A 26,320-nucleotide genomic window follows, 5' to 3' on the forward strand; every position below is an offset into this window, starting at 1 on the left:
CAAATCATGGCTAGACATCAAACAGGCTTGTGATTGGTTGCACTGTCTGTTGCTCCAAACGCTCAACTCCACCACATCTGTTCCTCTAACGTCTGCATGGTTAACCTAACTTGCTTCCATTTCATTCTAAATTTGGTTTGCTTGTTGCTCACAGCAAACATGAGGCAATCAAAAAAAACAAATAGGAAAGAAATTAGCATAAACATATTGACACAGAAAATGCATGTAGTTAGATCTCTGGACTTCTCTGACATGCTCAATGTCCACAAAAACTAAAACTAGCCTTCCAGCACAAACAGCAGGTTTTCTAGGTTACTAGATTCAGTGACATTCTGCTGTATTATGTAATATTTTAGCCAGGTAAAGATGTTAAACGGGTATTTTTTTAAGGTTACCTGCACAGAAACTTCATATGAGACACTTCATCCTCAGCTCATAATATTTCCTAGTGCAGCCCCCTCCTGTTGACCCATTTACATCACTTCAACCTCTGGGGACAAAGTGCAGCTATGACTGATGAGTGCAAGAAGATACCTGTGTGATGGATGATGACATCTAAAAATAGACTCCAAAATAATGGCTATGACTGCTGTATGTTTTCTCTCGAGTACTACAATGAAAACTATTGGCTTGGCTTTAAGTAAAGGAAAATGTCTGATAAACACCTATGATGACAACTCAGGACACACCCATCACAAAGACAGAAGACGGATCAACACTGAAGATGTTTCCGTGTTGCACAGTCACTAATGGCCACAGAATTAACTGGAAGCTATTTCACTGTGGTTTCTCTGGCAGATATAATGTGAGTGTAAGACTTCATGTGAATTTCAGACACTATTTCAGCACCCATCGTTGTCTGAGCAGTAGTTCTTCTTAACAATCCCTTCTTATTTTATCAATTATGCCAACAATTATTTCAATAAAAGAGAACATACTTTCCTCCTCCTTGTCAAAACCTGGTGGCTACAGTTCCCATGATGCAACTCAGCCACAGGCAGTTTGCTCAAATATTTGGGTGCGTTGCACTGCCTTCAAATGAAGTTTGTGAGCTTATGGTTACGGCATGAGCAGCCGTGTGCAAGATATGACTGCTGTTCAAGTGGTCAGACCATGAGAACTCCTCTGCTTGGCAACAATGCTGGGCAACATAGTCACCAAAAGGCTAAAAATTTATCTAGCTGGCGAGCAGCACATACTGTTAATGCTGGAAATGTGAAGCCACTGGGAACACAAGGCTAACACTAGCGAGCTAGTTGGACAAGCATGGCAGAGGAAGCTGGAAGCATAAAGATAGCAAATTTGATGAAAAACCTGCCTGTCCATTGTTGTTTCATGTATGCTCTGATGAAGGTCTGATGGGCCGAAAGCTTAGCTGTGAAAGTGATTTACTGCATAGATCTAAGTAAGAGGAAGTGCAGCTAAAATTAAAATCACGGCACAGCAACAGACTGTGGCGAGTTACCAGCAGGAAGCCCACTCCCACTGAGCCGAAGAACAACTGAGAGCCACTAACAGCACAAAGCTCAGCCTCCGAGCTAAAGCTAAAGTTACGTTTGCTTGTGTTTATATGATTGTGGCATTTAACAGTTGGTTATTTATGAGACTTGAAAAGCTGAGAGGCTTTCAGTCAGCGGTTGTGTAAAGAATGAAATGCAACTTGTGTTTTAGGAATCCTTAAATGTGGTTTTGAAAATCTCATTAACTAGTTAAGTTTCCATCATTGTTCTTCAAGGGTTTGGTCTTGACGGGCAAATCTTCGTCTTACTTCTAACTGCAGTGGTGTCATACTGCTTTAACAGTAAATAGAGGCGAAAGAAAGCATGTCTACTCATTTTTCAAGGACACTACTCTGATGTGCTACACTGATTACCTTTTACAGTGCAAGAGGACTAACTTGCATAAAGCATCCATTACTGAGAGTTTTGTCTGGTAGCCGGTGTGAAGTTCTTTCACCGTCAACCTAAATAAATCCAAAAATGTAAAACCATCTCTGCTTATTAGATGAGACAACCTGCGATCAACGTCAGCAGCCACCCTTGTATTAACACACTAATAAAAAGGTGTAGACAAAGGCTCTGCTTTGTATGGAGGTAATTCTACGTCTAGGTCTCAACAGCAGCCGTCTTCAGACACAACAGGTTCAAACCTCAACTAAACTTTAGCGGTTTCTGTTGCTTCTGGTTCGTCAATATTTCTTCGATATGTCTGAACAATGTTGCTCTTTAACTGCTGAAAACAATTAGTTGAGAAAATGAACAGGCACTGATTTTGATAAATTATGAATAATTAAGTTAAAAAACAAATTACAAACATTTGGTTCAAACTTCTCAAATGTGAGAATTTGTTGGTTTTAAATCACTGTACAATTAATATATTTTGGGGTTTTGGGCTGCTGGTAAGTCAACAAAAATCTGGAAAAATGTGATTTGCACTTTTCACTAGTTACCGAGACTCTTTGGTCTAAACGATTTATCGAGAAAATAATTACTTGAAAATAAAGCACTTTGAGGAAGGAAGTTGTCAAAAAAGTGCCTCAACAAAGACAACACAATTCAATGCGAGGATTAACAGAGAACTAACACACACACACACACACACACATTAAAGATAGTTTTAAAAATAAAGGATGAAAAGTCTGTAAACACCAGGAAGAGCAAACCATAACGAAGTAGCAGCTAAAGTCTATCAAACAGCGTCCACAGCCAAGTTAACATAGTGGGACAACAGTAACCAAAGACCGGATTTTAGTCCCAACGCTGTAAAAAGGCCTCAGTTAGAGCTCCAGCTTGTTTAGTAGCCATTGTTGTGCATTTATGGTGGTGTCATCACATCCCATGAAGTAGAGATGCTAATTTAGAACTTTATTTCAGACCAATAGCGACCCCTCGTTACAGATGATTACAGACAAGATTAAAATGGAGGCTCTTATTTAGAATGGACAAATGTCTATTATGAGCCATTAAAAATGACCAGTAGGACCTACAACAAATGTTTTTCTACTCGATTTTCCTATTTTTACATGTGCAATAGACGTGATGCCGTTTGTAAAGCAGGAGCTCCTCACTTGTGATGTTACCGGGGCTCACATTTTCACCTTGTGACGACCCCGGCTCTCCTCCACGTGTTTCACCATCTCTAGCCTACTATCTGCCACTGTGCATCCCAGCAGGCTGCAGCCGCCGCCTGGGGACGCTCTGTCTGCAGTGGCCCATCACCTGTCCCACACTGAAGTGCTGGAGCCACAGATGGAGCGGAGCGTACTGTTCAGGGTACTACTGCTGCTGCCAAATGGTCCTCACAGATCCCACATCCTGCCCTCTATCACGTGTTAATCTAACTCGTGTTAAAACTATACTTTTGCCTCTTTATATTGTTTGTGCATTTTGTGAAAGCACTCATACTTGATGCTTGCTTATGTGGGGATTCTTGAATCCTTAATTTTGAATTCTTGAATCGTTGGTTCCCTCTTAATAAAAGAGGTTGGTCTAAACCTGCTCTTTTATGGAAAGTGTCTTGAGATAACATTGGTTGTGTATTGGCACAAGACAAATAAAGATTGACTGATGGTATGAGCAATTGGATATGCTTTTCTAACTGATAGTATTAATTCGTCAAAATTATTAGTCGGTTAGATGGTTAATTATTAACATCCAAACATGACAATCTGCTGCTCTGCTGCGGCCGAGATGTGCCACTGTTTTTTAGTCCTGGTCGTCACATTCCGACGAGGAACAAAATGTCATGCTTATAATCAATAGGACCACTATGAAAACAGGTCATGGTTATTTAGTTACAAGAGTTGCTTCTTTCTCTGCCTTGTGCTTCTTTACAAAGCACTTCTCTATTATACATAATCAGTGTGGGAAATCAACTCTAGTCAAAAGCAGGCTGCAATTGCGACGATGCTCGCTATCGCTCCGCCAGTTTGGAGGAAGTATGACTTGGACAACTTTTTCTAAAAAACAAGAGTCTGAGGGCAGAACTTATGACACTGCAGCCACTTTGAATTCAAAGCAAAAGGACATTCTTTTGTTTTTGATCAGCTGATCACACTACAGCCACAATAATATCCGAAGCACCTGCTGCTCAGAGGTTCACTTCAGTATTACACACCCCTCAACACTGGTGAAGCAGGAACTGAAACTCTCTAATGTTTCTCTTGTTTACCGCGAAGCTAAGCGCGAGTCTCATTATCAACATAACTACCCAGTTTGAATAATTAGACATGAGTACAATAAAAAAGGGGGGGCTTTTCCAAAGTCAAATTCAAGCACTTTTCGAGCATTTTAAGCTTTTCCAGCACCATACAGCTGAGGTAAATTAGGCGTGTTAAAATCAATGAGGTTCTCTAAACGTATTTTGTTTCATTGGCTAAAAGGCAAACTATTCATTAAGTTAGCGATTTGTTATGTTATTGCAATAAGAATTTCAAGCACTTGAGTCAAAATCTAAATTCAAAAGTGCTTGAGGACAATACATTAAAATTCAAGCATTTTCAAGCATTTCCAGCAACCATCCGGACCCTCAATACAAGACTTGTTGAGGATTAAAACACATTACAGCTAATCGATTGATTCCGTCATGAATACAGGAGAAAAGTTAAGTAAGAAGGGCGTAAAACGGACAGAGCAAACATACGACTAGTTAGTTAATAAAATCAATAGTCAGTAGTCAATAAAATATCAGAATAAATTGATCAGAGTTTTCTAAAGCCCAGAAAGACGTCCGCAAGTCTTGTTTTGTCCACAACTCAAACATTTTTCAGTTTAGTGCCGCAGAAGAGAGAAAAAAAACAGAGAAATATTCACATTTGAAGAAGCTGGAATCTGAGAATTTTCGATTAACAAAATAAGTGCCGATTAATTTTGTTGACAACTACTATGACAATTAATCGTTGCAGCTCTAGTGGCAACTGAGTCAGCTGCCTTCAGAAAGTGTCGTGTTTGCATTATATAACAATTGTGAACACTGAACATCTGCCCCTGACAAATACCCCCCACATTATACTAAAACTGAAACTAAACACTTTTAAACAATAAAAGCTAAACTGAAACAAGCAAACCCACTCTGAAACCCACTAAATGAAACAAAAATAAATACTGACATAAAAACAAAAACTAAGAAAAATACAAAATAATAAGAACATAATAATAATTGCAGCACCAATAGCCACCCAAACAACCAAACCAAAGACTCCAGCGTTCCCTGATTACAACTTTCGTCGTCTAAATTAAGGGGTTAAACTGTGAAATGGGCGTTGAATGTGGTCCAATTTTGCCCAAAAATCAAACATCACCACAAGCGTCCACAAGGCAGTTGGCTGCGACAAAAACCCGACGACAGACTGGTGATCTGAGCCTCTGACAACACGATCAAATGAAAGAAACTACTAGAAAACATTTGGCCCAGAGCATGTGTGAACAAATATCTACTTAATAATTAAATCCCACGTTTCTAGCATGATTTTAAAGCAGACTTAACCATACTGCTGCTGCATGACGGCAAACGGGAGGACAATACGACATATACTGAGAGAAAATACAAATTTGTCATCTGTCACATGTTTCGCCATAACATTTATATTGATCATTACTTTTAACATCTATAAGTGAAAAAGAATGAAAGATATGGAGACTATTTCAGTAATCACTTGATCGTTAGTCAGTTTTAAGTCATGATTAATTAAGAAAACAAGCTGATCAACGATGAAAATAATCTTTGCAGTCCTGCTTTAATTAGCAAGACTAGCCTAAGTCACACATTCCTGTCTGGTTATTTCATCCATAAACTGGTCCTTACTTGATTTTCCAGAAAATGTACCGTAGAAATATGAAGAAATAAAACAGACCGTGATAAAAAGGATTTTATCCATATTGTCGACCCCTAATGGGAAATGCTCCAATATTACAAACACTGACAGTAATTGAGTTATTGGTTTGTACCGACAATTTCCACGAATGGAGATAATAATTCAATATATAATTTTTGTGGACGACAATAACAAAAAAAGTTTTTTGCACCATTTGTCACAACATTTTTGTTAAGTTTTGGTTGTTGGTTGGACACAGTCCACATTGAAATATAAAGACAACCTAATTTTTACATTTTTCTCCCCAGAACGGCAGCCTAAAAAGCACACAATTATAATTTTTCAGTGGATTTTATAAACAATGATGGTCGAGGTGGTTAAAAAACTGATGTTAGAAAACAAAATAAACATGGGAGTAAACCAAAAAAAGTGTGTAAAACAAATACACATGTATGCAGCGAGCACTGCTACAGCACTAATGTTTATCCTTCATCGTCCCTCAGACCTCTTAAATGACGCCTTACACACAGATCGCCGTGGCTCAAACACCCTCCTCTCCCCTGCAATCCTCTATCTAAACTTCTCCAAAAATGGAAACGTTTTCTGAAACATTTCTACAATTAAAAAACAAACTTTGCGACATTTTTAAAGCACCAGTATTTTCTGGCAAGAGCAGGACAAGTGGAAAAACGTGTGTGTGTGTGTGTGTGTGTTTGTAACTCACCAAATGAGCGTTCTCTTTTGCCTCTTGTACTTGCTGCACCTGTGGTTCAGCTACAACTTTCGTGTCCTGGTCAGAAGTCATGAGCCGTCTGCTTCTTGGCTCCTCAGGGAGAAGTCTCTTTGTCACCAAGTAAGCTACAGGGGGGCAGAGGGGACAAACAAGTCACACGTGGATGTTTATCACATAACTGCGGTACAATATCAGCTGTTACACGTGTAAGACGAGGGAAAGAAGGGCCAGGGTCAGTGTCCAATAGTAACATTACAAAAGGGCTGGTGAACTTTAAAAAACACAGAAACTATCTCCTCGGATAATCAATTAGGAGCTAATTTATCAAATAAAATGCATCTTCAAGTGCAAAAGAGTTGTTAAATCTCTAAAAGATGGCTGCCATGTTGACCTTGAGCCATTAAAGTTATTCATAGTTGATTACTTGTTTTATCAATGAATCTATAAAATGAAAAGGCCTATAAAATGTCAGAAAATTGTGACAAAGCCAAAGATGACGTCCTTAAATGTCTTGTTTTGTCATCAAACCACAGGTATTCAACTTGCCGTCATAACAGAGGAAAATATTCACATTCAAGACGCTGGAATCAGTGAATTTTGACTTTATCTTCCTATAAAAATAGCTGGTGATTAATTTAATAATTGACAACTAATCAATTCACAGTTGCAGCTCTAAGGCTAATTTATGTTTAATGTCAGCACAGCGGCTCTTGGCAAAACACCAAAATAATATTCTATGACATGTGGACCAAAGACGGACTAAAGAGATGGACCAAACAACTAATTGATTAATCAAGAAAAAAAATTCTACTAAACTAATGAAATGGCAGACACTCATCTGAACTGTAAGAAGCAGAGCTGAAATGGTTAGTTAACCATCAGAAAAACAACTGTCACTAGTTTTGATGGTCAGTTCTGATAGTTGAAGTCATTTTTAGTATTAAACTAGCTGTAACTTAAGTAAACTTTGCTGGTTTTGTTGGATCAATCTGAATCTGAAAATGACAACAGCGGTCTGGGAGCGGGTGGGAGGGGGGTCTGTTTTCTTACAACCCAAATGATTGATCAAGAAAATATTCTGTGGATTAGAGCTGAAACGATCAGTCAATTAATCGATTAGTTGGATGAATCTGCAACTGTTTTGAAAATTGAATAAGCATCTGTTACAATGTTATAAGCAGAAATGCAAAAAAAAATCTGGTTTCAACTCCTTAAATGTGAGAATCTGCTGCTTTTCTCTGTTTTATGTCTTTGTAAACAGAAATTCTTTGGACTATTGTTCAGACAGAACAAGAGATTTAAAGCTCTGGGAAACAGAGACATTTTATAGATGAACAAATAAACTAATAGAGAAAATAATCACCACAATAATGGATAGTGAAAATAATGGCTACTTGCTCGGGATGGGTATCATACAAACATTTTAGTACCATCACCAATATCTTCATTACAGTGTTGGTTCCTGAATGATACTTAATCCATTTAAAAACAATAAAAAAAATTGGATTACCCTACAAATCTTACAAATGTGGTTTATCTTAAGTTGTCTGTGTCAACTCTTTACGTTATGTTTCAGGTCTTTGCCATCTTCCACTCGGAGCAGTTTTACAGCATAACTTGTAGTTGTCTGTTACCATAATGCTAAAAAATGAAAAATGTATTTAAGTCAGAATCAAACTAAACCTGCAGGTTAACATGACAGAGCCACTGCCGCCACATCAAAAACATGGCCATGCTAAAACAGAGCTAACAGGTGTTAGCACAAAAATAACTGGTAGTTGTAGCCCGAGTTTGCGGCTGCAACAAGTGGCTTTGCAGCCAGAAAGGATGTTTTAAATCATCAAAATCTATTTCACTTTCATCAACTTTCTGTCAGTCATTTACTGACCATCAGCCTCCTCTCAGACCTCGCTATGTGTTGTTGTGTACTCTCATCGCTCCCTGATGGCTCCAGTTTGAGTCCCAGCGCTCCCATTGGTTAATCGCCTCCACTACATCTGACCCCTGAGCGTTAGGCATTCACAAAGAGAGAGGGAGGAGGACCCCACCGCGTCCGAGCAGCAGCACTGGTGGAAACACCTTCTTTTCTGTCCCGATGGAGCGTTTGTAAAGCGCTGATAATCCGCCCCAACAATTGGGTGCCTGTCTCTGACACGGGCCCTCGCTGTGTTTGCATACAAAGCAGAAAAAGAATGGCATGGCTGTAAAGCTGGTGACCTTTGATCCACATACTGATACCCATACACGGCGTGTGTATGTGTGTGTGTGTGTGATGCCACTGCCATGAATGGGGCCAAACACAACTCTCCATCAATACTGATCAGCTATCAAAACAGCCGTTGTACCATCGACTTTTCGGAGCAGTAGGCTTAAAACCGGTTTGCCAAATGAAACATACATTTATCTTCTGCGACTTCTGTGTGTACCTTCAGCCTCACAATGGCAAAATAAATAATATGAACCCCAGGCTGAAGTGATATGTTAAATAAATAGATTTCTGTGGTTTTGCAGAGCACTCTGTGTGTCATTCAAAAGCCAACTTGGCAAAAAGGACTCAAAAAAAAAAAAACCTGAGCAGCTGAACTAAACTTGGCCGTACAAATCCTACTCTGTTGCAAATTCTGACAGTTTGTTGTGTTTTGGAAACTGTATACAGCTACTGTCGTGTACAAGCTGTGTAAACTCGATGCTTGGCTTCCTTTTTTCATCTTCCAACTTTGTGAGGGATTATATCCTCTTAGAAGTGTCACAGAAGCCTTTTTTTGTAATGATTCACTTGAAAATCTCAATACACATGAACCCTCACCTTAAAACAAGGTTGTCCCTCCTTTAATCCCAAACACCAACAGTTCAGAGATCGCTACCGCGTTACAATTTCAAGCTGTTTGAGTGACCTTTCCTAAACACACAATCTACCCTGCACAGGGTTCAATTCAAGCATTTTTAAAGTACCTAAATGCTGAATGTCAGTCAGTCTAGCTCCTGTCCTCTCTGCGTCTGGCGTGAGACAACAAACCAATATGATTATGGGACCCTGTTACTTCAAATATCTAAAGACTTTTTGGTTTACATGAGTGTTGAAAATCAAAAATTCTTCAAGGAGAATATTTGAATTAAAGCATATTCCCATCCTTGAAAACATAGCGATTCAAATTAAGCACTTTCCAAACTTCCGAGACTTTGTATAAATCCTTGTTGCAGCATGATGCAAGTTAAGGGGAAATAAATAACTGTACTGTAAGTGAGCAGGCCTCGGTATTTATGCGATACAGGGCAGAGGGTAATCACAAGACTCCTGACAACGTTTGCAATGCAGCTTGACCCATAAAAAGACTGACCCTGGTCACAGCGCTTGTCATTTCCCCTACAGATGCAGTGAGTCAATCATAACGTCTAGACAAGGCCTGAACCAAAACACACGCTTTGCTTCGGTCCTCCTCCTCCTTCCACAGCCATGTTTCCACCCTCACAAGAGGCGATTTATAACCCAAGAGCTCCTCTGTTGTCCCAAAGTAAGCCAGGGGTCCAACTCAAAAGTCGGTGGGTTTCCGCAGGTGGAGGCTGGTTCACCGGGCATCTTCCATGTCCCCGCTGTGGGAGCGTTATCTCCACCGGAAGCACTCCACATGCGTCTGCTTAGATCAACTTCACCGGTCAGACACCGCAACTTCTGCTCAAGACGCAATGCAGGCGGATTTAGAAGCTGACACAGCCGAGGAGGACTGCAGCTCACATGCCATGCCCATGCCGAGGGGCCATGCACGGCGACACTCCTCCGTCACCGGGCAACGTTACACACACACACACACACGGGCTTTGTGGGAGCGAAGTACGGGCTGGATTTGGGCCATACAGCAGAAGAAAAAACCTAAGGGTTTCACACGCAAACACGCCTTAAAGCTGTGTTTTAAAGTTGACTCTTGCTAGAAAGTAGCAGCCATGTCTAGCTAGCTGGCTTGCAGCAGCATCCAATGAAAGATGGCGACCTCCGGCGTGATTTCGCGGATTCCCCCAACCCCCTCCAACCCCCCATCGTTTTGAATCAAGCTAATATTTGGTTAGCAAGCAAGCTAATATAAAGTGACTTTACAGAGCAGCGATATGACAGTGCAGCCATGTGCTTGCGGCTCTTTCGTCCACTTTGTCAAACGAAAGGTTGAAAAACAGTTCCGTACTCACCTGTCAACTCTAGCTGCACGGCAAACTGCAAATACTATGCTGTTGGTGGCAGCTGATGGTGGTGGTGTCGGACTGAGGCCTTCAGCTGGCTTCCAGGCTAAATACGCAGGGTATTAGCTAGCAGGCTATATCGAGCACGCTAGCTAGGGAGAAAACCGGCTTACCGCTCTAAACCTCACCGCGAATACTCTGCAGACTTCAGGGGGAAAACAGCCACGATCTGTAGCAGGGGCACTGACAAAAAGACGCCCCCCAACTAAACTGTCCGCAGAAAAAAAAAACGGGCTCTCCCCCGGACCAGCACTGCAAGCTAGTTAGCAAGTGAGCTAGCTAGGAGTTAGCTAGGTGGCTAGCTAGCTAGCTTGCCTATCAACTTTGTGCCGTCGGGTTTCGATAAATCTGGCGCCGGGAATTTCACGTTAAGTAAATTCCTCGCGGTCGACAGCGGGCTCTCCGGGAGGGGGGCGTCAAAAAGCAGCCACGGGACCCTGAAACCGAGGAATTAAACGCTGGTCGTCTCAAAGCTTCCGATCGATCAAACACTCGTTACAGCTAAAGATGAGAGAGGAGCGGGGGGTGGTGATGGGATTTAGGGGAGGGGGGGTGGATGGAGAAGTCGCCGTTTCCTTTCCCTTTCGTGTGCAGCACAAAGATCGTCTATTTTAGAGACGATGGCGCGTAGAGACGCGAGAGAGCTCTTCTTTATTGGTCAAGTGCAACCAGTGGTTGCTCAGATTCTTTGCTGCTGTAAAAGTACTAATAATACACCATAGAAGTAAAAGTCATCCTACCTGGCAGAACACAGGGGTTGCAAATCTACCGCTGCCTCCATCACTTAGTTTGATTGTGTTATTGTGTGACTTTAGTTGTTTAGATGGTTACTTTGGATGCAAATTAACATGTTGAAACACCAAAGCCGCCGCAACAAAGCCCAGTTGTTTTTGTCAATGGAGTCTGGTGGCTTTGAACCGAGGGAAGCTGTTTGTGGGTAAACAAAGAGAGGCCTGAAACAACTACAACTGTAGTTGAAAAATAAGAAAGTAAATTACAGTATATAAAATACAGGAAATTGAAAATAATAAGAATAAACAATACAATACATGAATATATAAAGAAATTGATCCTCGGTGTAAATTAGGGGTTAATACAAGCTTTATCAATTTATATAATTCAGGGATTACATCCAAATTAAAGTTATTACAAAACTACAAAACAAGTTACAAAACGCATTAAAATGGGTGGAGGTTTCATGAATTTGATCAATTGATTATATTCTCTGTGAATCTATTGATTGTCTTGTTTGTAAAAAAGGTGAAAATAGTGAAAAAAGCTCTGGCTCATTGTGACGGCAAATCAAAGTCGATAAAATACATGAAGTCAAATCACAGTAGAGGAAGTATAAAATACATAGGGAAATATTAAAAAAAAGATATTGAAATTACAAAATTACCACAATATAATAAATGATTAAAAGGAGGAGTTGGTTTTCAGTTTAAATTAAAGGTTAATGTAGGCTCTGTTCATTTGTATGGGTTTACATCTCTCAGCAGTTCTTTTGCAGATGTTTAATGCATAATTTTAATAATATAATTAAAGTTCATCGCAAAAAGTCTTAAAAAAATTTCATAAATTTGACTTTGTGTATTCAATAATTTCACAGCTTTCATCCTTATCTCATGGTCTCTCTACTTTCTCTGACTAAACCAGTTTATCAGTTTATCAGCAGTAGATTTATCAGCAGAGTGAGACCTGTTCTTGCTTGTCCTCTCTCTGGTGCAGCACTGAACCCGGACCTGTCATACACTGCCCTGGCCCCGCCCCCTTCAGACAGCGACCCGGCCTGATTGGCCGACACTGGCAGTGTGGGCGCACGCAGACCCACTCGTGATCGCCGGTAGTGGGCGCGGCCTGAACACTCACTCTGCCCGCTGATTGGCTGCTCGTCGATCGCCGCGGATCATAACAAATATGGCGCGGGGTTGTTGTTTCCGGGTTGGGAGGCGACTTTATTTACAACATAATAGCCCCAAATGACCAGTTTTTACTTATTTTTCCAGTTTAAAGAATACTTAACGTGATTTTTTTATACTTTAAACCACCCAAACTGTATTCTGTGTGTATCACAGCCTGATGGACTTTCTTCCTCTGAGCCACAGAGCTCAATTTTTGTCCAAGATCTATTAAAAACACATAAATTAACTTCACTGTTGCACTGGCTGGTATGTTCCTTCATCATTATGAAGACACACTGTAGTTTATTTTAAATCAGTCCCTCACACACCGTCCTGCTGCCCCAAACACTAACTAGAGCACCAAATGTGAATTAATCCGCCATTTAAAATAGTCCCCAATGAATGCAGTATTTTCTTTGGTTTCTTTGATCAAATCTACAGTGAGCAATGCTTTTGGAAATTACTGAGCTCTTTTCCTTTGTTTAAAGCTTATATTATCCATATTTAAAATCAAAGAGATATGAGAAAAGGATTAAGATATTGTTTGATCATTTTGTGTGATTTGCTGTCCCTGAACAGAGAGGTGCTTTGAGTTTCTAATTGCAGTGCCCTAAATATTTCCAGACTCACAAACTGGCCTTACTTAACTGTTAACGTGTCACATGCAATAAAAAACCCTTTGCATAGTGATAAAAGCACAATATTGTGGTTGTAAACTGATTCACAAGGACCAATGGTCACTACAATAATCAAGATTTTATTTCCACAAACAACTTCATTGTTGGGGGAAATGGCAACAAAAGCACAGCCTGATGGAATTTCATTAATAAAACCTTGACTTTTATTAACAGATGTCTTAAAGGAGCCATAGGTGATCCCCTTCTACTGCATTTCGTCAGTTTATCTAAAATAGGTCCACTGAAAGTGCTTGTTTTAGCCACTGACAGGCTCAGATTGTTATTCTAAGTGTCTGACAGCGTTATGGAAAGGATCGCTACAGAGATAGACCTGGAAGATCCTTTTGGTTTAACCTGAAACAGCCGTTATATCGCTCTCTTCAAACACACCAGACTACACTGACAAAAACATTAATTTAACCACTGAGAACACAAGAGTTGCTAAACTACCACTGCCTCAATCAATTAGTTTGTTTGTGTTATTGTGTCCATAACATATTTTCTTATAGACTGGGAAGAGAACATCCTAAATGTATATTTAGATGTTTATTTTGTTTCACTTTGTCCTCTAATTGAATAGCTCTAAATTCTGTTTTCTCAAAATGAGTGTTTGTAGTGCCTCAAATGCACTGAGATTTTAAACATGCACAAAAAATTATTAAAAATTAAAGCTGCAAGCAGCATTGGAGGGCCCTCCAATGCACATCTGCACACATCGGGGTGTGTCTACAGCCGTGGGCGTGCCGCCGCAGTTTGGCCAACACGGCCTGAATTTCATATGAATCAGACAATCTTTGTCACAAGAGACTGAGATTCTGTTGTCTGCAGCTGTTGCTGTGACCATGAGGCAATAAGGCAGTAAAGTCTGACAGCTGCTGGAAGGAAGAACCTGCGATATAGCTGCTTCACACTCTGAGGGTGGAGGAATCTGTTGCTGAGGGAGCTCTCCAGTGCTGTCACTGTGTCTATATGGGGTGGGAGTGGTTCGGTCTCATGGATGATAGCTTTGCCATCATCCTCCTCTCTCTCACTACCTCCAGTGGGTCGAGGGGGCAACCCAGGACAGAGCTGGCCTGTCCTGTTCGGGTGTGTTTACAGCTGCAGGTTTGCTGCTGGAGTTTTGTGGACATGACCTGACCTGTCAGCCTGAGTGGAAGTGAGATTAAGATCATGTATATTACATTGAAGTTTCATCAAAATTAAATGATGTATGTCACAAGAGACTGAGATCCTGTTGTCTTAGCTGCTACTATGTGGATGTCTGTCAAATTATTATCAGGCATTTGATGTGTGGAAGACTTATTGAGTCATGAAAAAAAAATACAAGACACATATAATTCACACAACACATGTTTTGATAAGATAAGATAAGATAAGATGTTGATCCTGTTGTCACTGTCTTTAGCTGCGCCTGTGACTCAATATGAAATTGGGAAAACAATTAGAAAAGCAGGGATTGTCAGTAGAGTAACATGTACTGAAAATACATTTTCTGTGCTGTGGTTAACCTGCTGGGAGACAGACGTCCGAGAATAGAAAGTGACACTTCCTCCCGTCACTAGGTGGCGCTATGACTATAATTCAATTACTGTATGACAGTACATGTGTGTGAATGTGAATTACAATAGGGTCTTCGCCGAGTGTTTCACACTGCTGCTCGGGCCCTAATTATTTTCATTGTCATCTGGAAATAAAAAAAAGATAGAAATAGAAAAAAATTGATTTTTAAATGTTTTTTCCTGCTATATCGGCATCCGGCCGTCAGGGGGCGCTGTGCAGAAAAACCCACCAAACTGTTTTCAGTGTCGTTTCCGGGTCTGACGTAACGAGGAGCTCTCCTTTCCCCGTGCCGTCAGCGCACCACAACGTGTTGCGACAAAATGGCACTTTATAATTTCAAGAAGATTATGGTGGTTCCCACCGCAAAGGTACGTTTTGTTTCACATTTTTACTAGTTTAAACTGGTGTCGTTTGTCCGTTTGTTTTCTCGGCTTTTAGAGTCGATGGATGATATAGAAAACATAAAAAACACGGTGGGAGTCTGGTGGAAGGAAAACACGTGCTGAGCTGGTGTAAAGAGACAGCTGCAGGTTCATGTATTTTATATAATTATGACTTATAGTCTCAGAAAGGAAAAGAGGAAATAGCAAACTGTTGACTCGAGTCCGAAAAATACCATGAATAGGCTTTGTTGTGACGCGAATGACACAGTTGCCACATGCTCACTCACGTCCCAAACCAAACTCCGTTCAAAAATAAAAAAATTAAAGTCTCGTGTTTCCTATATGGCAAGGATACGCGATCCAATCCGGCCAGTGGTACACATCAAGCAGCGCATATTTAGAAAAGCTAAACCGTGAGCTTCCCACTTGTTAGTCCAACAGTCCATTTAAATACCGCTTTGCCATTATGAGCCGTAGAATCAAATCAAAAAAAGTTAGGTTAATCTCGACAAAAAGAGCTGCTATTTGCAGATCTTGTGTGCCGAATTGACAAGACGACACATCAAATGTGTTGATATCATACAGAATGTCGTTAGAAGGTGTCTACTTTTTCCTACAAACAATTAAATGTTAAACTGACAGAGTTCTTGATGAAGTTTGGCAGCACTGTCTAGGAAAGTTTGCTAGGTGGACGCAAAGAACAACTGCACATTTCTCTGAATGTGTATATAGTAGCTGTTCCAGCTCTTGCTACAGTATTGAGAAATGTAATATTCAATGTGGAAGTCACACAAACTATCTTTAGGAGAAAAGGAAAAGTAATAAATGGCTTGTTCATTGTTTATCTGCTTTCAACATCACTAAAACTGTGACCTGCAAACTGTTTTTTCTCTCTGCAGGATTTCATCGACATCACTTTATCCAAAACACAAAGGAAGACGCCCACGGTGGTGCACAAGCATTACCAGATCCACCGTATCCGTCATTTTTACATGCGGAAGGTGAAGTTCACCCAGCAGAACTACCATGACCGCCTCACACAAATCCTCACTGACTTCCCCAAGCTCGACGTAAGTCAGGACAGTCTGGAAACTTTTTGTCTGACGCTATTGACACGTTATTTTCACCTATGATCTCTTTTGTGACATCTGGTGACATTATTTTCCCTTTAGGACATCCATCCATTCTACGCTGATCTGATGAACGTCTTGTATGACAAAGACCATTATAAGCTGGCCTTGGGACAGATCAACATCGCCAAGAATCTGATCGACAAGTAAGTTTGTCTAAAATCTTCTTATTGCCTCGTGTACAGCTGTGACATTCTGGTTTTTCTGTTAAGAGGTTTTGTTTCCGTTTACGTTAACTATCCAACTCTTTTTCTTACGTTTTCTCATGGCGCAGTGCATTCTGGGCGTTGTAGGTTTTCTACTTTTAGAGCAAAAAGGGATACCACGGGCCCTTCTCTCTGTTGTCTCTGGTAACGAAGCTCCAATTTAAAAAATTTTTGCTCCTGTCTACTGTTAGGATAGCCCAGTTTTATGAGAACACCATCTTTCCAGCTTTGAAATACGTCTTTGAAATGATGGAACTGTTAAAGTCTGACAGGACAGAGTTGTGAATTGGTGGATTTTTAGCACAGCAAATGGAAAAACCTCCACGAAATGCCTAACTAGTGGAATCATTTCCGTGGAATCCATTTTGATGCTGCCTGTATACTTAATTTTGTGTTAAGCATAATTTTTTTTTATTGCAGCATTAGTACTTTATTTTCCTCCGAGGTTTTGTCAAGATCTTCTCCATGACATTAATCACCTTCAACCTTTCATCTCCATTGATAAACATGTGAAAGTTGCAGCTTTTACTAGAAGACTGGGACAAAGTTTTCTGCCATCGCAAAGCAAAACACAGAGGTAAAATCTAGAAAACATGACAGGGAATCAATTGAGGCTAACAGCTGGAAGCCGGATGAGTTAGGAGTGGGGAGAAGTAAAGACGACGACAATCGCTGCCACGAGTTGAATCTGAAACGAGGCTTTCAGCTTTTTTCTGCTCTGATGGGATTAAGGAGGCTTATTGAGGGGGTCTGGAAATACACACAAATGGACGTGGAACCAGATCTGGACATTATTAGTCATAAAAGAGATGGAAAAAATCTAACATAGCCCAGAAAGGGATAAAAGGCTCTTTAAGAACCAGAGGGGTTAACAAATCTTTTTTTTCTCCCAGTGTCGCCAAAGACTACGTGCGTCTGATGAAGTACGGGGATTCTCTGTACCGGTGTAAACAGCTGAAGAGAGCCGCTCTGGGTCGTATGTGCACCATCCTGAAGCGGCAGAAGTCGAGTCTGGAGTATCTGGAACAAGGTAACAGAGAGGCTTAATGTCTAATGCTGAATCAGAAAAACCAAAATATGACATTAGATGAAGTTATTATTGGTCAAATATATCACATGTTCCCTTTTAATTTCTGTCCTCATGGTTTTTGTACCTGTCACCTTGGAGGTTTCCATAAGCTTGTTTTCATACTTTAATCTTAGTCTTTTCTGTCTTTTTTGATGTGTGAAAATAACCGATCCCCCCCGTTGTCCCCTTCAACAGTGCGTCAGCATCTGTCCCGTCTGCCGAGCATCGACCCCAACACAAGGACCCTACTTCTGTGCGGCTACCCCAACGTCGGCAAGTCCAGTTTCATCAACAAGGTAACGTGTCCAGAGAGTGCTGACAGCGGTCTGCGAGCTGGGCGCGATTCTGTGTTCCATCACATGTAGAAGTGTTAAGTTTTTAGAGGCAAGTCTGCGAGAATTTAAAGTCCAGCTGATTTTGCTTTTTGGGTCATTTTTTTCCCACTTGGTCCGAAGATCACAGGTTGAAGGGCCCCTAGTATATTTTCAGCGGCCAAAAATGCATTTTCCCCCCATAAGTTTGGTGATTTATGAACATAATGAGGTCTCCTTTAGATTTGGTTGTTTCTCTTTAGTTATTGATGTGTAATATATTGCACAAATACCCCAAAATATTATTTATTCTTCATGTGGATCCCCATGAGCTACTCCTCCTGGGGTCCATAGACAAGAAACACCTAAAATAAGACATATAAGCACATATAGAAACTCTCAGTAAGACCATGTTTAAAGCAAGCACCAGTCAAGTTACAAGAAAACAGAAAAATCATCCATCATTGTTGCCCAGGTTAAATAATAAAAACAGAAAATTAGGAAAATATTGGCTTAGTAATATTTCCATATTGACTGTTTGCGTTATTTTATGTTCAACTATTTTAAATGTTGAGTCGTTTTTGCTTTGATGAAAGTAGAAAGCTGCTGCTTCTTTACGTAGCCTCGTGAGTTTATTTCGCTGAGAGAGCCTCATTTCTGTTTCTGTGTTTAACGTTCACCTCCCGAGAAATACAACATGATGACGTAGACCACAACGACTGGAATTGCTCCGCCTGTTCGCATCGCGTCATTAATGTCAGCTAACATTAGCCAACTCATGTTTGAGCCAGAAGTTAACAAAGCCTCATTTGGACGGGATTTAATTCTTTCTGTGTGTAATGGATTGTGTTTGTGACCTCACAAGACGATTACTGATCTGTATGAACTGGCATGTATTTCCATCACATGCATGTGAAATCGTGACCGTAAAGGTGACGGCTCTTTCCATTATGTTTAGTTTGCTTGTGTTCTTATGCTTCTTTGGAGAAAAAAAAAAAAAAGGTATAAAAGGGATACAAAAGTATGCTGAATAAGAAGCTAAGGCAGGCAAGCCGCATCCCACAATGCATTTTGCTGTCCCCATGTGCATTTCAGCGAATCGCAATGCATTACATTGGTCACGTCTTAAACAGTGACAGCTTGGCCTCCATAAACCTTCCATGGCTGTGGGTTATGTCGGACCCGGAGATGTTAGTAGAGATTTTAGTTTAGTTTCAGCTCCTCAAGTCTCCTTTTTTTAAAAACAAAACAAAAAACGCTTCCTTCCTCGTCAGGTGACCAGAGCAGACGTGGACGTCCAGCCCTACGCCTTCACCACCAAGTCTCTGTTCGTGGGTCACATGGACTACAGATACCTGCGCTGGCAGGTAAGACTCTGCAGCTCTCACCGCAACACAGGAGTCGTACATGCTCTCTTTTTTCAGTGTTTATGATGAGCTAACTTGAGCTGTATGGACGATACCGTCATAAAAAAGTGTTCAGGCAGTGGCACATGTTTGTGTTGACTCTGATCATAAACTCTGATAAAGTATATAAGTGCGACCATGATGTTACAATGCTTCCTGTCGGCACACAGACAAGCTGACAGCTGTGTTGTTATGGGCCTTTTTCTGTTTGCTTATAACCAATACTAAAATATTAATAAGTCGACATGTTCGTCTAAAAATTTATAACAATCTACATCTTACATCAATCCACAAAAGTCATAAAGTTGCATTAGATTTTTTTTTTCTTTTTATGGTTTGTGTGTTTATCTTTTCCCTGGTTTTACCTTACTTTATGACTGTGTCCATTAGTCATCCCACCTTATCTATAATCTTAAACTAATACATTTATAGATGTTTATCATGATTTTATAAGCACTAAAGCATTGACCCATTATTTTGAAGTAACTATTTTTTTTCTGTTCATGTTTTAATTTGTACTGAAATTCAGTGTTGTCTAAAATATAGTTTTTAGGTCATTGTTGTCGTATCAGAGGTCTTAAAATAGGTTCACCTACTGAAATGTCATAATAAAGGTGTTAAACCTGTAGAAATGTGCAGACGCCCCCACATGTTTCCTCATTATTCCACACTTTCATCCTGTTCTCATGTTGACTGTGTGTAGGTGGTGGACACCCCCGGTATCCTGGACCACCCCCTGGAGGAGAGGAACACCATCGAGATGCAGGCCATCACGGCTCTGGCTCACCTGCGAGCGGCGGTTCTCTACGTAATGGACGTGTCGGAGCAGTGTGGCCACAACCTGCAGCAGCAGCTGGAGCTCTTCAACAGCATCCGACCGCTGTTCGCCAACAAGGTCAGACGTCAGGAATGTCACAGCTAGAGATTCTTCCCACGCCGATAGCGGGATCAGAAACGCCTCTGATACACTGTTAATCATTAACCCTGAAAGCAGATAAAACGGCCGTTTTACCAGAAATCAGTTCTTCATCGTAGCCTCAGTGACAGTGAGATGTGCTGTGCTGCTGATCACTACTGTTTTCGCACGACGAAGGACTGATTCCTGGTAATTTACTGAAGTGATGGCAGCTAGCGTTGCACCCGAGTACGGTGTATGAATACAGAGATGGTGTGTGATTTATAAAAAAAGAAAAAAGCATTAGCGAGCATCAGCTTGGAGATCAGCTCGGCTATGCTAATATTGCTAATCTTCTACGTATGGAGTTGTTATTTATTTCTAGATTTATTTATTTATTTATTTATTTATGATGAACCTGAGCCAGTCGTCCAGTCTCAGTCGGTTGGTTTGTTTGTGTTACTGTGTCTGAAGGGTGACTTCAGATCTGAACCAACATGTTATCACACCAAAGTTAATAACAAATGGACAAAGTTTGATCCGAAAGGATTATGTTGCAGCCATTCTAGTCCCATTTGCAGCTGCCTACTGAGGCCATCTACTGGACCGACCCCAAAAATGTTGTTCCAACCAGTCATTTAAAACCCAAAATATGTAAAAATGTAACCAATTTTTAAGAATGACCCTTTAAGCACAACAGGAAGGGACAGTTTTCTCTGGTTCTGAGACATTTGAAACCTTTCTGACTCAAAACTCACTCTCAATACTGAACACTAAAGCTAATCATCAAACACAGAATTTAATTTGGGCTCATGAGATGAATTGGCAATGTCTCAGCGAGTGGAAAGTATCCTGCATATTTAGCAGGTCTCTGTGAGGATAAATAAGAGATGAAACCCCCTTTGGTTTGACAGTGTAATATGTCAGTAATTGAACTAACAGATGACGTCTCGCTCCCTGCAGCCTCTCATCGTTGTGGCCAACAAATGTGATGTGAAGAAGATCAGTGAGCTTTCTGAGGAGAACCAGGTGGGTGATTTACATTCTAGACTCTGAACGCTGGACCAAATCAGGTGGATGAGCCGAGCTAGAAATGAAACCTTGTATCTCATTTATAGGATTGTGTTGCAGAGCTGGTTCTAAACACAAGGAGCCACTTGTTTGATTTAGTGCCAATTATCTTAACCCTCATGCTCACATCTTCCTCTGTTGGCTGTCAGAAAATCTTGGCTGACCTCTCAGCTGAGGGAATCCCTGTGATTGAGACCAGCACGCTGACCGAGGAGGGCGTCATGCAGGTTAAAACTGAGGTGAGATGCAGAAAAACAAACCAGACAACATTCGGTTCAGTCTGAGCCCTGCAGGTGTTGAGGAACACAATATTGAATTTAAGTCTCTTGTGTTTTTTAGGCCTGCGACCGCCTCCTCGCCACTCGTGTTGAGTCTAAGATGAAGGGCAAGAAGGTCCATGATGTTCTCAACCGGCTCCACCTGGCCATGCCCACCAAGAGAGACGAGAAGGTAAATAAAGTCACAGAGGCCACGACAACACTAAAACGTTTTCATTTAAAAACGAAAATGATCTTCGTACACTTGAGTGTTCTCGCGCCGTTTCAGGACTAATATTCTCCCATAAATAACACACCTGAAAGCACTCATCACATGACCATTCACTGATTACACGTGCCCGTTGGTTCTTTACTTAAAATGAGTCAAGGAAAGGACAGATTGAGACTGAGACCCAATCAGGAAGCGAACGTTGGTGTCATCGTTTCCTATCACCTGTTTCCGCCTGTCGAGACTAAAACACAATCCCAGAGTTTTCAAATGAAAGTGGGATCAGCAGCAAAGTGTCCATTTTAGCCGTCTGAAAGTGCAGAAGTAGTGTAGAAGTCACGTGGATGTAGAAGAACTCAATCAGAAGTCTGCAAATGAAGGTCCTGTTGCTTCTCATTTAGCTGCTCAGTGATATTATTTTGTGCTTTCTTCCATTCGGTATTTCCAGGAGAGGCCTCCCTTCATCCCAGAAGGAGCTATGATACGCAAGAAGGCGATGGAGGTGGACGCACCCAAACGCAAACTGGTATGTTTGGTGGATTAATCTGAGATGTGATGCACCTCACAGCTCCCTGCGTGGCTGCGTATTAAAGCATTTTATCGTTCTTCTTGCAGGAGAGAGATCTGGAGATGGAGCTGGGCGATGACTACATTCTGGACCTGCAGAGTAACAAATGCTTTCATTTCAATAATCAAGCTGCCACCGTGTGTTTGTAGAGAGTAAATGCTTCTATCTGCAACCCTGATTTTTTTTTGTTTTTGTTTTTGTTTAGAATACTGGGATCTGATGAACGAGGATGAGAAGAGCGATAAGGTCCCTGAGGTTTGGGAGGGCCACAACATTGCAGATTACATTGATCCTGACATCATGAAGGTGAGTCTCTGGTAGACTATAATATCCCTGAACACGGCCCTCAGTATTCTGGGCTACGTTTGGTGTAAAATCTCTTCTATTTCCTTCTCAAAAAGCCTTAAATTCTGTTTGGGAAGGTCTTGCATATGTTTTTTATTGAATGCTGTAAATCCACTCATTCAATATTTGATAAAATCAGTTCAGAGTTGACTTCAGACGTCTTTCATCCCCCCCCTTACAGATCAGCTACATTGAACACATAATGTCTGCGACTCCAGCTATAAGACAGTTGTAGTGATTACTATCATAAAGGACAAATACATTTGTTCACATTAATAAACATGCTAAACATTTTGCGAGATAGCGATAGAGAGATCTGACAATGAAAAGGATCCATTCTTAATGCTCCATCTTCTAGACTCAGTCTCAGCGTCTTTATTTCGTCTGTCACAGAGACTGGAGGTCCTGGAGAAGGAGGAGGAGCTGAGGGAGCGAGCCGGCGAGTACGACTCGGACGACGAGAGCGAGGACGACGAGATGCAGGAGATCCGCGTTATGGCCAAACAGATCCGCGAGAAGAAGCAGCTCCTGGTCATGGAGTCGAAAGAGAAGGACGTGCACGGGCCTCGCATGCCCAGGACCACCACCAAGGTGAGAGGGAGCGTTTTTGACGTCTGTCACCTGCTCATCTCACAGAACACATGCACTTCCATTTTATTTATTCAATAGATCACACATGCGTGAGGCCCCTGTTTTAAAGTGTGTTTAAAATAATGTTATTTGCACGTCATGGAAAGTCAACTTTTTTTAGTCATGGGAAGTCAGGGAACTTTATGTGTTTTATTAAAAAAATATATTTTATTTAATAATTATGTTATTAGTTTTCTTATTCAGGTGTTTTTCTGGTTTCACAAGCGTAAAATGATGTTTTTAGGCTCATCATATTACTGTCATACATCATGGGAACTTTTTTTAGTCTTGGAAAATATTAAGAATTTTTCACTTGAGAGCCCTGTGATTTAATTTATTGGTTGGTTTTGTTTGGACACTGACTTTGACAGAAAATTACTAGTTTGCCTTTTTGTAATATGAGCTGTGTGTGTTTGATATGTGCAGGTTGAAAGAAAGAAGCTAGAGAAGGACATGAATGCCCTCGGTCTGGACATGAATGACAAGGATGACGTAAGTTGTTTTTTTTTTGTTTTATTCTTATGGATTTATTTAACAGGGATTGTGTGCATCTGTGAACTTTGTTGTGCCACAATTTGACAAAAGGCGAGTTTTCATCTGTAGACCAGGTGTTACAATAGACTCCCTAAAACTGAATCAACAAAATTAAAAAATAAAGGTGATTATTGAAACAGAGGAGGAAGCAGCAACCGAGAGAGCAGAGATAAAATTGACATGCTACGTCACAAATGTTACTGATGAACCGGCTAAAGATGACCTGACAACATTAAAGGAAGCAGGCAGTAACCAGTGAAACACATGAAACAAGCAACAGGACAACAGACGTTGACTTTATAACATGACATAATACAATTATTAAGACAGGACACAGTGACATGATTAATTCCAAGTGAAAGTATTGCAGATTTTTTATAAAATCTAAAATGTAACGCATCTGAGTGACATATTAATGTGGACTGTGATTCTTTGTTTGTTTCAGCACTTTATAAAGTGGTCAGAGTCTCTATCCATTTACTCTTAAACACAAAATGGTATTGAAATGGTTAAAGTTTTTAAAATGCGTATCGCTTTGAAGGTTTTAAGAAATAAGTTATAACAGATCACTCAGATGTTCGTGTCTCCTTTGTCCTTGGATCAAAACCTCACATCCTGCAGAAAGTCCTGCGATGGACATTTTCAGTCGTCCAGTCGTTATTTCACAGGGATTTAAATGTTAAAATTTTTTATTTGGTTTTCTGATTTTGCCATCACACCTCAACTCTGCTACTCTCCTCCTGTGTGGAGGATCACTACAGAAATGCTTTTTTTTTCCCGACACCAAGGCACTGATTCACCAGTTTTTTCCTCTTGGACTTTCAGAGCCACTACGCACAACAGGCCCGGCGGTCCCGAAGCGTCGCTAAAAAACGCAAGCGTGAAGCTTCGGCCCCTCCAACCTCCAAAGTCCGCAGCCAGAGCGCCTCCCGCCCACCGCGAGACAAGTCTGGGTTACGGGATCCGAAGGTACGTGACGGCGTCTTTACTTAGCTTTTGTTCACTTACGTACGGTTAATTACTCGATTAGTCTTTCTGGGTTTTTAAGACAAGGAAGCAAATGTGTGAACGTCACTTCTGGCACAGCTGAAGAAGTTGATACTAAAACAAGGCTTAAGTGTTACCAGTAAAATAGCAAAACGTCAGACATCAACAGGTTAAAAATGTCTCATTGTATATAATGTTTGTGCATTACAAATAGTGTGTGCTGTCTATGTATGCACACATTCACATTCAGGACTCATCATTGTGCATTTTAGCAGCTGGGTCTGAAGTGCGGCGGTGCGTTAAATAAATCCCTCGGTTCTGAGAGTTAATTTGAAGAGAACTCATGTCTGTGTCTTCTTTGTTTATTCCCCAGATGGCAAAGAAGGCAAAGACGATGATGAAGAACTCCCAGAAAGGCATGAACCGCCAAGGCAAGAAGGGCGAGGCGGACAGACACGTGTTTGACCTCAAACCCAAACACCTCCTGGCCGGGAAGAGGAAGTCTGGCACCAACGACCGCAGATAAAACGGCTTTTTCTGGACTGTTGAGACCCGAAAACTCTTTTATGAAAGAGAGGCTTCTGTGCAGAGATGCTGTCTCTGTCCTCATATTATACACTTTCCCCAGCGGTAAAAATAAGAACATCAAATGTCTTTCCTTATTAAGCAAGGAAACTGGTCATTTCATGTTTTTGTGAAGATGGTGGTGCCATAGAAAACTGTAAAGCTGCTGGGGAAATGCTCCAAACCATTGAAATAATTACTAATTATGACAATAGTGTCTTTTTTTTGTCCACTCAAGCTTTTTCTCACAAGAGTAAAGCTTGTAGTACTTTGAATTTGTCAGAAATCATAAAAGTATGTAAGGCAAAGACTCTGAAACCAGCTGTGTGATGGTTGATGTCTTATTTTCTCACTGCAGTTACCAGGATCAAACTTTGACTCCTGTGTCAAATATTCAGTTGTTAAACTGATATGTATACGATTTCACAAGGTTTTCTCTTGGTAGCAGCAGTTAAATGAACTTTTATGCCTTATAGCTTGTATGTGAGTCAGGAAATGCTGGGTTTACTTTGGATAAAGTGATGATGATGCTTCCTTTACAAGTCTCTCTGAGAAATATTCATTAACAAGGGAGCCAAATAAATACACACCTTAACTAAACTGCAGTCTGTCAGGTTGTCCTATACTTTTTCTTTTTCAGCCCTTTTTTATTTTAATTTCCTCTAGTGCGTTTTCTGAGGTCATTGCAAAGTTTCTCATTAGGCAGCATAGCCCCCAAACGTACATGACAAAACTCTATATGGAATTAAACAATTTCAGCGTTTCCTTGCGTCTGTCAAATTATACACACAGCAAGTTACTAACTTGACATGTTGTAGAAAT

At 40.8% G+C, this 26,320-nt stretch overlaps 2 protein-coding genes across 2 annotated transcripts in view; one reads left to right on the plus strand and one right to left on the minus strand.

Moving 5' to 3' along the window:
- The window catches only part of larp4b (La ribonucleoprotein 4B), a 42,516-nt gene extending 31,315 nt beyond the window's left edge, over positions 1 to 11,201 (minus strand). The window contains exons 1-2 of the mRNA XM_070845281.1: positions 10,725 to 11,201; positions 6,537 to 6,670 (exon numbers count right to left, since the gene is read on the minus strand). Coding sequence (XP_070701382.1) covers positions 6,537 to 6,617 — 81 coding nt within the window. The 5' untranslated portion in view covers positions 6,618 to 6,670; positions 10,725 to 11,201. The remainder of the gene's footprint in view (positions 1 to 6,536; positions 6,671 to 10,724) is intronic.
- A 3,988-nt stretch (positions 11,202 to 15,189) lies between these two features.
- Positions 15,190 to 26,098, plus strand: gtpbp4 (GTP binding protein 4). The gene is made up of 17 exons (XM_070845086.1): positions 15,190 to 15,281; positions 16,196 to 16,366; positions 16,469 to 16,572; positions 17,526 to 17,662; positions 17,897 to 17,997; positions 19,287 to 19,379; positions 20,122 to 20,313; positions 21,277 to 21,342; positions 21,534 to 21,623; positions 21,724 to 21,834; positions 22,319 to 22,396; positions 22,486 to 22,537; positions 22,644 to 22,744; positions 23,177 to 23,374; positions 23,840 to 23,905; positions 24,773 to 24,916; positions 25,308 to 26,098. The coding sequence occupies exons 1-17, from the start codon at positions 15,234 to 15,236 to the stop codon at positions 25,458 to 25,460; spliced, it is 1,905 nt and encodes a 634-aa protein (XP_070701187.1). The 5' UTR covers positions 15,190 to 15,233; the 3' UTR covers positions 25,461 to 26,098.
- Positions 26,099 to 26,320: the final 222 nt, after the last annotated feature.

Source organism: Pempheris klunzingeri, chromosome 15, assembly GCF_042242105.1.
Source record: "Pempheris klunzingeri isolate RE-2024b chromosome 15, fPemKlu1.hap1, whole genome shotgun sequence".
Classification (NCBI taxonomy): domain Eukaryota; kingdom Metazoa; phylum Chordata; class Actinopteri; order Acropomatiformes; family Pempheridae; genus Pempheris; species Pempheris klunzingeri.

What these genes read in the sequence shown, in the direction of transcription:
- gtpbp4 (XM_070845086.1), top strand. Translation starts at nt 15,234, where the DNA reads ATGGCACTTTATAATTTCAAGAAGATTATGGTGGTTCCCACCGCAAAG. An exon ending in GCCAAGAATCTGATCGACAA is followed by an intron (nt 16,573 to 17,525) that starts GTAAGTTTGTCT and finishes TTTTTCTCCCAG; the next exon opens with TGTCGCCAAAGACTACGTGC. An exon ending in CTGGGTTACGGGATCCGAAG is followed by an intron (nt 24,917 to 25,307) that starts GTACGTGACGGC and finishes TTTATTCCCCAG; the next exon opens with ATGGCAAAGAAGGCAAAGAC.